This window comes from Tachysurus vachellii, chromosome 12 (genome assembly GCF_030014155.1).
Source record: "Tachysurus vachellii isolate PV-2020 chromosome 12, HZAU_Pvac_v1, whole genome shotgun sequence".
In the NCBI taxonomy this organism is placed as follows: Eukaryota; Metazoa; Chordata; class Actinopteri; order Siluriformes; family Bagridae; genus Tachysurus; species Tachysurus vachellii.
In genome coordinates this window covers 14,473,019-14,486,863 of record NC_083471.1, presented here as the reverse complement: position 1 = coordinate 14,486,863, position 13,845 = coordinate 14,473,019, and the positions used below count along the sequence as shown (strand labels likewise).

The 13,845-nt window shown below is 38.5% G+C and overlaps 1 protein-coding gene across 3 annotated transcripts in view; it reads right to left on the bottom strand.

Moving 5' to 3' along the window:
• dnm1b (dynamin 1b) overlaps positions 1-13,845 on the bottom strand; it is a 31,276-nt gene that overhangs the window by 2,932 nt on the left and 14,499 nt on the right. For 2 of the 3 annotated variants that reach the window (XM_060883047.1, XM_060883048.1), the window contains 5 exons: positions 9,614-9,723; positions 8,575-8,686; positions 7,858-8,028; positions 7,462-7,703; positions 6,868-7,065 (listed from right to left, as the gene is read on the bottom strand). In XM_060883047.1, the coding sequence (XP_060739030.1) occupies positions 6,868-7,065; positions 7,462-7,703; positions 7,858-8,028; positions 8,575-8,686; positions 9,614-9,723 (833 nt within the window). Of the gene's footprint in view, positions 1-2,952; positions 2,990-6,867; positions 7,066-7,461; positions 7,704-7,857; positions 8,029-8,574; positions 8,687-9,613; positions 9,724-13,845 lie in introns of all 3 variants that reach the window. The other variant, XM_060883049.1, reaches the window with a different exon arrangement.

Here is a 13,845-nt window from a genome sequence, read left to right as displayed (position 1 = left end):
TCAGACAACCCGGAAGCGGTTGGTATAGTTTGTGAATGGAAACTTACCATCATCGGACGAGACACCTTTCATTCACCTGTATATCTTGAATGACAGGTGTCTTGTCCAATGATCGGTAAGTTTCCATTCACAAACTATACCTACCGCTTCCGGGTTGTCTGAATCGGTGCATAAAACACATTAACAAATCAGAAAACACATTAACAAATCAGAAAACACAACGACATTTCAGACAACCCGAAAGCGGTTGGTATAGTTTGTGATTGGACAAGACACCTGTCACTCAAGGTATACATGAAGTTCAACAGTCTGCCGCAGGGAAAAGTTGGAATGGATGGATGGAATGGATTACTGTGGATTAATTCTGTTATTTTCTTATATTTAAACGGAGAACTTTACACATTACACATAAGATTCCATACCTGTATATCTTGAGTGACAGGTGTCTTGTCCAATGATCGGTAAGTTTCCATTCAAAAACGATACACTACCGTTTCTGGGTTGTCTGACTTGTCGTTGTGTTTTCTGACTTGTCGTTGTGTTTTCGGATTTGTTCATGTGTTTTGGGATTTGTTAATGTGTTTTGGGATTTGTTCATTTGTTTTGGGATTTGTTAATGTGTTTTGGGATTTGTTAATTTGTTTTGGGAATTGTTAATTTGTTTTGGGATTTGTTAATGTGTTTTCGGATTTGTTAATGTGTTTTCGGATTTGATCATTTGTTTTTGGATTTGTTCATTTGTTTTCGGATTTGTTAATGTTTTCGGATTTGTTAATGTGTTTTGGGATTTGTTAATGTGTTTTGGGATTTGTTAATTTGTTTTCGGATTAGTTAATTTGTTTCGGATTTGTTAATGTGTTTTGGGATTTGTTAATGTGTTTTGGGATTTGTTAATTTGTTTTCGGATTTGTTAATTTGTTTTCGGATTTGTTAATCTGTTTTGCACTTCTCGGCCCCTTTAAAGTTGTGCAAGTCAGAAAAATACATTGTTGTTTATTGCTCAAATACAGGTGGACGTTGTTGAGATCAACTTGTTTCCCAAACCACCCTGACTTATTTGACATTCATAAACTCAAAATTAAGGCAAATAAGCTTCAAGTTTGGGAAACATAAATAAATACATATATACATGCATATATAAAACTGAAAATTAACCAAGTTGAATCAAATTCCTAATTCTTTCCTCTAGCCTCTAGAGTTCTAGTTTTAAGTCAAGCCCTAAACAAATGACTTATGGCTACATTCTAGTGTGAGAATGTAGCAGCTTTCTCAGGGAAGTAACTGAATGAGTGAGCTAGTGTTTAGCAGGGGGGCTTTTGTGTGCTCTAAGCCTGTAAGCTGCATGTAGATTGATCTAAAGAGAGAAGGAAGTGAGGTAGCAGGGGCAAAGGTCAGCAAGGCTAAAATATACTAAAGACAATTGAGAGGCTAATGTCATCTAGCAGTCACATGCTTTTATATTTAATCAGTTGATTGTGGCTTTCAATAGACTCAGCTTTGGCTTCTCTTGGTTGGAATGAAAACCTGCACCCACTGTTTCTTGATAAGATTGGACACCATTTTATTAAAGTATTCAGAATTATTCAGAGGCATGGGGAGACACACTTTAGGCGGAGGCGGGAATCGAATCCCCAACCCTGGAGGTGTGAGGCGAACGTGCTAACCACTAAATGACCGTGCCCCCCTACCACATCACATTATGTTCTACTAAACAAACACAACCAGGTGCAGAACTGTAACAGTATCAGACCTTTTATGAGGTTGACACTGCAAAAAAGGGACCCATTTCATATTTAAAACACCACAATGATGAGTGTGTAGCACACATCCTGTTTATGCTCCTTTTCTCCAATGATTCTCCTAACTTATTAATGAAAAACATACAATAAAATGCTGCGTACCCTCTAGCTTACCCAGGATGCGTCACCTAACATCACTGCAACTAGCAAGCCGATTTGCCTAGCACCATGATGAGTACTTTACAATGTCCACTTTAACCAGGAACACCAATACACCTGCTTATTTATACAGTTATCCAAACAGTAGCAGCGCATTGAATAAAAGCAGGCAGACACAGGTCAAGAGCTTCAATTACAGATCAGACATCAGAATGGGGAAAAGTGTGTTCTTTTGACTTTAATCATGGCATGATTGCTGGTGCTGATTTGAATTCAGAAACTGCTGATCTTCTGGAATATTCACACAAAACAGTCTACATGAATGATGTGCAATACAAATAAAATAGACTGAGTGAGAGTTCTGTGAGTGGAAACTTGCCAGAGTTCAGAGGAAACTTGCCAGATCACTTGCCAACACTTCAAGGAGCTCAAGGTTTTCTTGTAACTCGGATAATCACTCTTGATTACTTTGGTGATCAGAAAAGTATTTCAGCATGCACAATATTATAATAAAATTATACAGAAATTATAATGGGCATGGACTCACTCACTCTGGACAGATGGAGATCACCTGGTCTTATTCGAGTTTTCAACCGTTCAGTTTCAGTGAGTGAATGCTTCGTTCTTCCACAAAATTATCAGAATTATCAAAAAAAAAAAATTATCGCTGTTTTTACTAAATGAGAGGTAACAATAACAAAACCTTCTAAAATTACCAATGTCCAGGCCTTAGTTTCCTCATTGCTAGTTATGACTGGGTCTTAAATGAATTCTCTGAACTCACCAAAATATCAACATGCTCAGAAAAAAATAGCTTCCAGAGCATATTATTATATATTATTATTGCAAGCTATAACATGACAAGTTCAAAAATGGTACAGCTGAAGTAAGTTCTTATTATCTTTTTGAGTTTGTCATTACAGAGAACAATATTGATTTTGGTCATTTGGTTAGTTGGCATATGAAACGATCAGTTTGTGAAAGATGATTGGACATGAAACCATGCACATGGATACTCATGATGCCACACAAGAACATTATGCATAAGACATACCATTTGTGGACCTCCTCATTCGTCACTGATAGAAATTCTGAAAGAATAATGAGTTATTGGGGCTGCGTTTGGTCCGCCTGGTCAGAATAAGGGTTTGCTAAAATGGAGAGGAACAGCTTAAAGAAATAAGCATATACAGTTTTTAATTATTTTGAACATATTCCCTTTTCTCTAACATCCCAGATATTTTATGGGAAATGCACAATTAGAGCATGATCTCACAAAACTGATGACATATAAACAAATGTTGGTGTAGGGTTATGAACATGAAATGAATTTAAAACACTGTCAGGAATGAAGCTAAAGAAGCCTAACAACACAATCAGTGATGATATGCCATTGTGATCTGAAGTGAGGCACTTAAGGACCCCGAGTGGATCGTATATTGTAAGAGTACTGTAACAGGAGAAAAGGGGAGGAGAAGAAGAAGCAAAAAAGGAAACAAAGTAATCATTTTCCTCAATGTGAAAGGATCAGGTAGTGATCAAGGTACTGAAATTGCAGAGGGAATATAAGGAGTGAAGTTTGAAGATCGTCGCTCTTTCACTTCTCTTTGTAGTTAATTTCCTAGCTAGCAAATTAATCCTGCACCATCTCAATTAACCTTAATTACACACTCACATGGAGGTTGCAATGATTTCTTATTCCACCACAAATGTTTCAGCTACAGAATATATGTCAGTAAACCAGTCAACATGTGTCAATGTTAACACTATATTTAAAAATTTTGTTTAAGCCTTACATATTGAGATACCTTTAGGACAAAATAAAAAAGATAAACAAAAACAAGTATGGCAACCTGGAAAAAACCCTTCACCTGGTGAATTGCACATAGCTAAATCACTATAAATTTCATAGTGTTTTAAATATGTCTACCATTAAAATGTATAAAGAGAAAATGGTATAAAGATTCCACAGTATTTTCACTGACATTGAACATATAACTGAGTACTGATATTAAATTCAACTGCTATTTATTCATGTAATTTGCATGATTTTAACAAGTAATAGATTTAAAAAAATATTTCAATTTATTTTTTATCTTGATTTGGTAAAGTTTTCTGTAGTTTTGTTTAAATATACAGTATTTTTCTTTAACTCCTGGTTCCCTGAGAAGGAAAGAAGACACTGCGTCATGATGCTATGGGTACATTTCTTTGTGGAAGTTGTCTCTGAAGCAGACATATAGGGAAGAGGACTTACACCATGTGTTCGAGCAATGAGCGTAAGCGCTGAGAGTCTAAACTGACAACAGCAGGTGCAATCTCTACTGCTCTACTGATTCGTGGTTCAGAGGAAATAAGGCCTGCAGAAAGACTGGACAACTGGCCATAATGGCACCTTCCATGGAACATATTCCACATTGAGATGCAGGGCAGCCCTGACCATGCCAGGAGCAGACCCTAGGCAGAAGGAGGCAACTGACAGACCCTGCAGAACTCCTACCATTCAACAGAGCCATTGAGAGTCAGAAACTTCTCCATAGTCTAAAGAGGGCTTGGAGCAGCCCCCTTCAGGACCACTGAACAAAACAGAAAAAACACAAGGACACAAAAGCAGACCACCCTAATAATTGATGCAGGGGACCACAAAAGTTAGGCCCCTGAGCTTTGAGAGGAAGTGTTTCAGCTCTAGAAACACAGTCCCCATCTTCAGGCAATCTGTATGGTACAAGAGACAGGAGCCCTCCCAAATGCCATGGGTGGGGCAGCTGTCTAGGACTGCTCCCAACCCAGGAGGAAGGTCAAAAGATACTTGCAACAATGACACACCTTAAGAGGTGGACCCAAGGTGAGAAACCAGGGTCTGTCCACATATGAATGGTACAAAGCTTGTGACATGTAACCCTTGTGACCGTGAAACGGGTGCCTGCAATGGTGATAAACTCCTGTTGCTGAGCCAGATTTGAAACGGTCTCATGTGCAGCAGACCCAAAGGAATAGGCGCATGCTGCAGAAAGTAACAGTAACCTAACTCCAAGAAGGTGGTTCTCTGAGAGGGAGAAAGCACACTCATGTGAGCATGCATGACATCTCAGTGGCTGGCTGCCATGTCCCTTGACTGAGCCAAGATGAGCCAGTTGTCTGGATAATTGAGTACATGAATGCCTTGGGGTGCAATGAAGCCAGAGCAGCCTCCATGCATTTTGTGAGAGTGAGCAATGATAAGACTGGGCTGAAAGGGAGAACCTGGCTTCATCCCCGAAAGCGATCATGGGGAGTCTCCTGTGCTCTGTCAAGATGCCTATGTGAAGACAGGCATCCTTCAGGATTATCATCACAAACCAGTCCTCGTACCTGATCTGAAACACCATAATCCTGACCATTAACATCTTGAACTTGTATGTTTCAGCATACAGTTCAAAACCTGCAGGTCGAAAATTGGGCATGGGAACCAAGAAATGCCATCTGCAAAGCCAGAGGCTCTATCTGGGTGTGGAATATGCTTTATAGCCCCTTTTCCAGATGCAAGAGAAGTTCCTCCTAAAGGAAAGAGGTTTGGGCTGTGCCATCATCAGTGGCAGCACACCTTAAAATAAAGAGAAGTGGAGGCAAACTGTATTCTGTAGACTTTTCCCACAGTATCCAGTACTACGCTTCCATGCTGCCAAGTTGTCACAGAGAGGTGTTAGACTCTCGCTTTTCTTACTTTGCTTGGTGCCCTTTGCTAGCCGGGGCTAACCCAGGATGCAGAGACACATAAGGAGCATGAGCATGGGCAAGCATATCTGACCCCTGAAGCACCGGAGGTGGTGGGGTAGACAGCAGTAGAGAGTGCTGGCCGGCCACAAAGATTTTACATGAAAGGGGCACTACATGAAAGGCCTGCAATGCTAGCTGCTTGCCTTCTTTTCCTGCCTCAGAAGGCCAGGTTGGATCTGGTGGCTTCTGGGTCATAGCTCTAGCTCAGGGGTGTCAAACTCAAATTCACAGTGGGCCAAAATATAAAACTGAGATAAAGTCACGGGCCAAACTGAATATTTATTGAAAAATTAACTGCAAATGATATGTAATGTTCAACCTTGAGCTTGATATTACAAACACATAAGAAATTAAAATTGAAGTAAAAGACACATCAGTGGTATTCATTTCTTATTTAAATAAATAAAATAAATTATGCCTCTCATTGTATCATTCAATGAAAATCCAGAGCCTGAGTTTGACACCCCTGCTCTAGCTTCTCGATGCAGTTTCTTATATCTTTATCAGATTGAGCTACAGATGCCTCCTTGTGGCAGCCAAGGCATCCAGGGAATGGCTGATGGCACAGGACACCTTCTTTATGGCACAGAGGGCTAAATCTGTGGCTTGGCAGACATTTGACGCTGCCTCAGGGTTGAGCCCCTCACAGCAGATGAGCTCCTTTAGCAGGTCATCCTAGTATGCCTACAAAACCACCATTGTATGCAGTGTGGCCAGGTAGGTCTTCCCTATAAGGGCTGACATGGTCCAACAGTTCATGATGCAGTGTTGAGTTCCTTCGAAAAGGCATCCTATTTTTCCCTTATTTTTGTCAGTTTTTCCAAAGCTGTAGTTCCAATAAGAACCACAAAGGTTATTTCATGTGTTAAGTAAGTATCACTAAGTATCATTAAGTAACAAAAATATATCTCCATTTGAATGTGATATAAATATTCAAGATATCCAACATTTCATTTAAACTCTTCAAATTTTGCATTAATTGGTATAGCCTAAATAATTATTTTATCTATAGCTTTAACCATTCTGTACTAAAACATTCTTCAACAGTTTATCAATTAGTTTTAAGGTTTTGTAAATATTTTAGAATTTCTGTGAAAAAACATTTGAATAAAGTAATAATCAAGACTTTGATTAGCTACAAAAATGCACATTTTATATTATATTTATATATAATGAGTAATTAACTCATCAGACAGGATTGTTTTAGACTCACCTAGGAACTCCTGGAGGAGCACGGTTGGGACGTGAGGGCACTTGGGGTGGTGGGGCACTGTGGGGGTCTGGAGAGGCTCCAGGTCTGGAGGGAACAGGTGGAGCTCCGATAGCAGGAGGCCCAGGAGCAGCACGAGCTCCAGGGCGAGGAGGTCCAAGAGGGGCACGGCGCTGAGGTGTAGGGCTGGACATGGGGGATCTGTGCATGATTACAGTATAAACATAGAATTCATTCTATGGCTGTTTGTCACCAATTCTATTTGATAATTCGTGGATAAAAGGAACAATTTTATGTATATTGTATAAAAAAAGCTGAAAACATAACACAAATGATCTATATTACATAAATAGTGATTGCTATGTTTATAAAATAGAATAGAACACAGTTGCATATAAGATTTTAGTAATATAGCAGAAGCAGCAAAACTTGTAATATGTATAACGGTAAGAATAGTCCTATAAGATATACAATATGTTGTTATTCAGTATGTACTATACATTGCATAAGTAGTTACTATTCTATTTTTTTTTAAAAAATAAGGTTAAAGCTAAGCTTAAATCAATAAAATGAAAATAGTTTTTGCTAGTGATAGACCTTCGTCCTGAGGGTCCTCCCTGCACCTGCAGCCAAGAATCATCCACTGGAGGAGGCATGGAAGTGGACACAGTGGTTGTACTGATGTCTCCAATTATGCTCAGTGCTTCTTTGAGTGCATGGTACATGCGCAGCATCTCATCCCTGTGCTGCGCCTGTTCCGCTGATTCCTCCATCAAAGTGTTCTGATCTCCACACGAATAAAGCTGGGCCAGCAACTCAGCAAGGATGAACTCTTTAGTCTGTGAAATAGTGAAAGTGAGACAAAAGGGTAGCTATTTCTGTACCATGATGGCAGGAGAATTGACTATATCCTGCATATAATAAACAAGGACACAAACTAAACTTTAAATGAAGTTTTTTAAACAGAAAAAAAAAGGAGAATAAAATAATCACATTGATGATCATAAGATGCATAATGGTCTTGGGCATCAAATCGCGCACAGTCTTGTTGACGATAGCCATATAGGAGTCCACCAGGTTGCGGATGGTTTCCACCTGTCTCTCCAGCTGAGGGTCCATTGAGTGCATGAAACTGTCCGAGCTGCTCTCCTCACTGTTTTCACTCTGTTACACAACACAGCAGTGCAACAATATTATACATACTATTCCGGGAAACGTTTTTGAAAATGCCTTTTGAATGAATGCGTTTTAAATTTAATTTAATTTAAAAGAATTCTGTCAGCTTGCACTGAGGAAACGCTTAAACAAAGGCTTAACTGAGACATTTCAAATTTGTTTGATAAGAAGACGTTTAAGATTAAATGCTTGGTTAGTTTTGGGTTGTGACAGTGATTAGACTAAACAGTGAAGAAGTTTAATGAGATGAATAGCAATGAAGCTCATACCTTTTCTTTGTCCTTTCAGTTCAGACACAGGTCACCAGTAAAGCAAGGATAAGTGGAGGTGTTAAGAACATCAAAGCAAAGTGACAGAGCTTTTAATAAACATCACTCATATTTAACAAACACACTACAGTATATGAGTTACTGATAGAAAAGCAGCCATAATAGTCAATAAAGCCACTAAAGTCAATACTGTAAAGCCAAAAATAATAGTCAATAAAGCCATAATAGTCAATAACAGCTATAACAGTCTAATCTGTAGTCATACCACAATGCGTTCTGGGTAAACACCAGCACGCAGGAAGGAGGCTTTCCAGCTGTCCACCTCTTCTTGTGTCTCACACGCCAATTCTAGCTGCCTATAATCCTTATACACGTTTCTGTGGAGCAAAAGCAGCAAAATTCCACAGGGCTACATGTAAGGCTCTATTCTTAGATTGCATTCATAATACAAATTGCTATACAACTCTACAAATTGCATGGTTCTAAAGACCAGCAATGCATTTCTCCAAAGTGCATGTTCTCTCTTAGCAAAAATCTAATAGACTAAAAAGACTAACGGGGTACGGTGGCTTAGTGGTTAGCACATTCGCCTCACACCTCCAGGGTTGGGGGTTCGATTCCCGCCTCCACCTTGTGTATGTGGAGTTTGCATGTTCTCCCCGTGCCTGGGGGGTTTCCTCCGGGTACTCTGGTTTCCTCCCCCGGTCCAAAGACATGCATGGTAGGTTGATTGGCATCTCTGGAAAATTGTCCGTAGTGTGTGATTGCGTGAGTGAATGAGAGTGTGTGTGCCCCCTGCAATGGGTTGGCACTCCGTCCAGGGTGTATCCTGCCTTGATGACGCCTGAGGTGACCCGAGGTAGTTCGGATAAGCGGTAGAAAATGAGTGAGTGACTAAAAAGACTAACATTCAGTTCAACATGAGAAAAAAATCAACGTAATTATTGCATGTCACATCTATAGCAAGTACAAGGAATTTAGCAGATTTTCTTTGCTGGGAAAATAAGAGTGAACACTTTTTTGTTATTTAGGTGAAACAAAAAATTTCCACACAGCACTTTCATACACTTCATACAAAAATATCTTAAGTGTTAGACTTTAACAGCTGTGGCTTTTAATTTGCATTATATTTAAGTGAGTTTCAACACTGGGTATTCAGTTTTTTCTCCTTACGGGGAAATATCTGATAATCACACACAAATTACAGTACATTAACAGTAAAGGTTTCGTTGAGAAATTTTGAAGGATTCCTAATATCATTGGTACTGAAGTGGACTTATATGAAATAATGGAGCTGAACTGACCTTTGTTCAGTGTTGAAGAGGGCAAAGATGTGTTTGCTAGACATGAAGCTTTTCTCAATGTCTCGAAGCTTCAGGTTATCCACAGACAGCATGTATTTCTTCTCTTTCTCCTGTAGAGGGAAGCATTATGAGAGACAGATTGTTGACCTGGTTCATTGACGAGATCTCAAGTTAATTTTGCTCTATGAGTAACATTTCTACATGTGTACTAAATTGCCTGAGAACATTTTTGTATTGTAAATAATGGCTTTTGGACTCCTATGGCAGTAAGTCCATTTATCCAATTACATATCTTGTAATGGTTCTAATGTTAAACTTGGTTAGCTAATGACAGTAATGTGATTGTTGTTTATTAAAAAAATAATCGTAATTTTACTTTCATGACTTCTTTGAGTAAAATGTTGGGTGGGGGTTGTCTGTATAAGAAAATAAAAGGATAGATGCCATGAGAAAATTAAAGACAAGAGGAGATTTCAGGAGAAGCTAAAACTGCAATATATTACAAAAATAAAACATGCAAGAGAACTATGTCCTAGTTCATTACTAACCAAAAATGTGTTTTTAAAGAAAATGTAAATACAATGGAATGTTTTATAAAAATGTATCTATATAATATTGATTAGAATAAAAACACTCTCTTAGAGAAGGGATAGCAGAAAATATTAAATCATAATAATTGCAACAGCAGAGAAATCATCTGATTACTCCACACAGTCTCACTGTTTAAAGTAACCCTTTAAATTTAGAGTTGTCATTGCCTCATCAGCCATCAGTACATTAAATACTTTATCGACATTTCCCTGCTTAATTCTCTATAATGAAACATTAAATAAATGCTTTTCATTAGTGTTGTTATGGAAATTTAGATGTTATCCAGCTCTTCAGATTTTTTTAACACTATCCTAACACAGAAAAACACAGAGTCATTGCAAATATGATTTCCCCCATTTCTTGTTGATCTGTAGAGTTTTCAGTGATTGTTGCTCTTCAGTGTAACATTATTATTCCTTTTGCATTACACATTCGCTCAAGGAGTAAAACTGATTACATTCTTTGGACAAAAAATTAGTTTCAAGCTAATATCACTGCTTTTTTTATCCTAATGCTCATATTCACAGTCATTACCGGATGTTGACGGTCAAAAGGGATTTGTGGTGGATCAAGCTTAAATTTGTATTGCTCAAACCATGCTCTTGAAAAGTCTCATTAATGTTCAGTTTCATGTGTGCATTTGTGTGTGGGATCAGTATAAAGAGCTCTTTATGCAGTGAGCTTCAGAGGGAAAGCAGCATGGAGAAGGGTACAGTCCAAAAGCCTACACATCTGGAGATACTACAGCTTTCCAATATGGAAAGAAACTTCAACATTCCTTAGAGTCAGCCTCCCCACCCCAAACATACACACACACACACACGCACGCACAAGTCACCAGAGCACAAACACTCAGGCAAATGCCAGCTCTTCTTCTGACAGGTCTTCAACATTAGTCTGGCCTACGAAAGAGGCCAATTTTCACTTCCTGTTGAACTTTGGCCCTGTACATCCTGTTAAATTAAAAAAAAAAAAAAAAAAAAAAAAAAAAAAAACAGTAAAAAAAATTTTATGGATAAAAATGCATGCTCCACCTCCTCCTGCTGCCTTTCCTTCTCTCTTTTCCATTTCTTGCTGAAGAAAATGTGCCACGTCATTTGGTACAATCTACATTTGCTCTCAAGCTAAACTTTTCGTCTGATGAAACCTTGTTAGCGAAATGTTTTTGATGTGGTTTTGGTTTTTGGTATCTTCAGTTTTACTGCTAATGGATATTTGATAATAGCTTGAACTTTCTGACTCTTCTGATGAGCAATTTTGTCTTTTTACAGCATCTGGTTCCCAAAGCTGTCTGAGTGACCACAGAGAGATTTATTATCTGACCAGGTGTAACAGGTCAGGAGAGGAACTACTTCTGGCCACCCATGTTCCTGTCTACTCTCAGCAGCAACAAACACTGATACCTTTCTGAGGACCCTCCTCTCCGCCTCCCTCAACCCACTTTCTGCTCCCTTACTAGGACCTCCATCAGTGCGTGGCAGAAAAAGAAAGAGAGAGGGAGAGATGGAGGGAGGAATGGATGGAATGGATGGAAAGAGTTTTTTGAGAGGAGCGAGAAGATGCCAACGCCATTTGGCAACAGACGCAGGAACTCAGGGGTATCCTTTATTGTCTTTTCAAGTATTTATTGCCTGCATGTGTGCATATGAGCTTTGGAATGAAACAAGACAATGCAGGAGTCAGATTATGGATGATGACCAGTGACATAAACGAGTCTGTAGACATACCAGCTTCCTGTCTGATTATCCAGCATGTTATATTTAGTGCTGTACACTTGCACCTTGTTGTTTTACAGTGATGTCGGGTTTTCTTTAATAAAAACCAAATCCGCAGATCCAGTTTTTGATGCAGACAGAGGTAAGAATTCCTTTAAGATACTAAAGGTAATTAATACATAAACAATAATAATGCATGAAGTGTAGTTAAGCCTATTATTCTTCAAAAAGTGGCGTCTAATACTGTGTAGTAGTATAGTATAGTATAATATATTGAAATGTATTCCTCGTAAGGACTTCTCTCTTGTTTGGTAGTTCTGCATGTCTGTGGACTCTGAGGCCTGGCCTGCTTGCCCAGTGTTCAGACTACCTGTTCAGGATGTAGTAATTGTACAGTAGTCTGCACATTGGTTAGGCTGATCAGGATAAAGCACACTGAATCCTACAACATACAACCATACAAGCACATTATCATGTCTCTGGATGTGTTCAGTGCAAAAGTCTGGAAAAAGGTGAAAAACATGTTTCTATTTTACACTTTAATTTTAAAAATGAAAAGTAGTCAAAGTTTTGCTATGCCAGTCTCAGTTTACAGACTTGATTTGAAGAAATCCCTGTATGACCTCTGGTAGATATCTGACGTTTTATGCACAAAGATTGTGTAAAAAAGATTTTCTTTAAAAATTTTAGGAAGAATAATGAGCACATCTTCTTCATTATGTTCTAAAGATATGTAAACCATTGAATATAATAGTATTACTTAATTTTTCTGTGTGTGTGTGTGTGTGTGTTTGTGCGTCTGATGTACCACATGTGTATAAAAAAGAAATCTTGCACTGTGTATCATGAAAAAATAAAAATCATACCATGAAAAAGTGTATTCTTGTTGTTTCCTTCGTATCACTCATGCCATGAAAAATAAATTCCATGAATATAAAAACAGTCTTGCAACCAGAAACATTTCACATTCTTGCCGTATCACTATCCAAAATCAAAAACAGACAATGATTTGACTGTCGTCACCTCAAAACTCCTTCAGGAAAGAATGAGGATGTTTTCTATTAGCTTCAGCTTTCTGCAGACTTTACAAAATGCTGGGCTTCATAGGGGTTTGCAGAAGTGTTAGACTCGCAGTCCCTGAGTCTGGTATGTAAGGTAATGAAAACCAGATGCCCCTTCTCCAATGCCCAGAGCAGCCCCACCAGCACAGCCTGATCTAGTACAGCTTCATTCCTGATGTCTGGTGTGTTGGATGGGGTGGGGGTGAACCCACCATAGGACATGTGCATGCACACACACACACACACTCTAATCAGAGCACTGTGGAAAGGCTATGTTGTGTCATGTTTAGAGCTAAGGAATAGAGATCCAGCAATCATTTCAATGAATGAACTGAAAATACATTACAGCCAGGGCATTAATTACAGGGAAAAAGGTGTTCCAAGCCACATAGCCTAAATACACTTCAAGGCAACAAAAACTCTGAAGTATATGTGCATTAAAGTAAACATTTGATGATTTAGGCAGTGTTCAAACTGTATAAATTTCCAGTGGGTGGTTAGTTCAAAAAACTAGAAACAAAGAGTCAAATGCCAAAAATATCTAGCTACAGAGGAAAATGAAATGAATGCAGTGAAAGCTGGTTGTGATTCAAGATGACAGGCTAAAATCTTATATTCATCAAGAGCTCATCAAGATAACTAGAATTGAGCCCTGCCTGATGGGATTAAAGGTCACATGCAATAAAATAATAAGAATAATTTCTGAAAAAAAGAAATAAAAAAAAAAATTATTTCTACTTCTGAAAATGTTAAAATTGTCGAACTGAGTTCATGAACATGTTTTCAAAATACCAACCATGGTAAAGAGAAAACTCATGTATCGTAATGAAAGGAAAATATTATTGCAATTTATACTTTAGTTCGA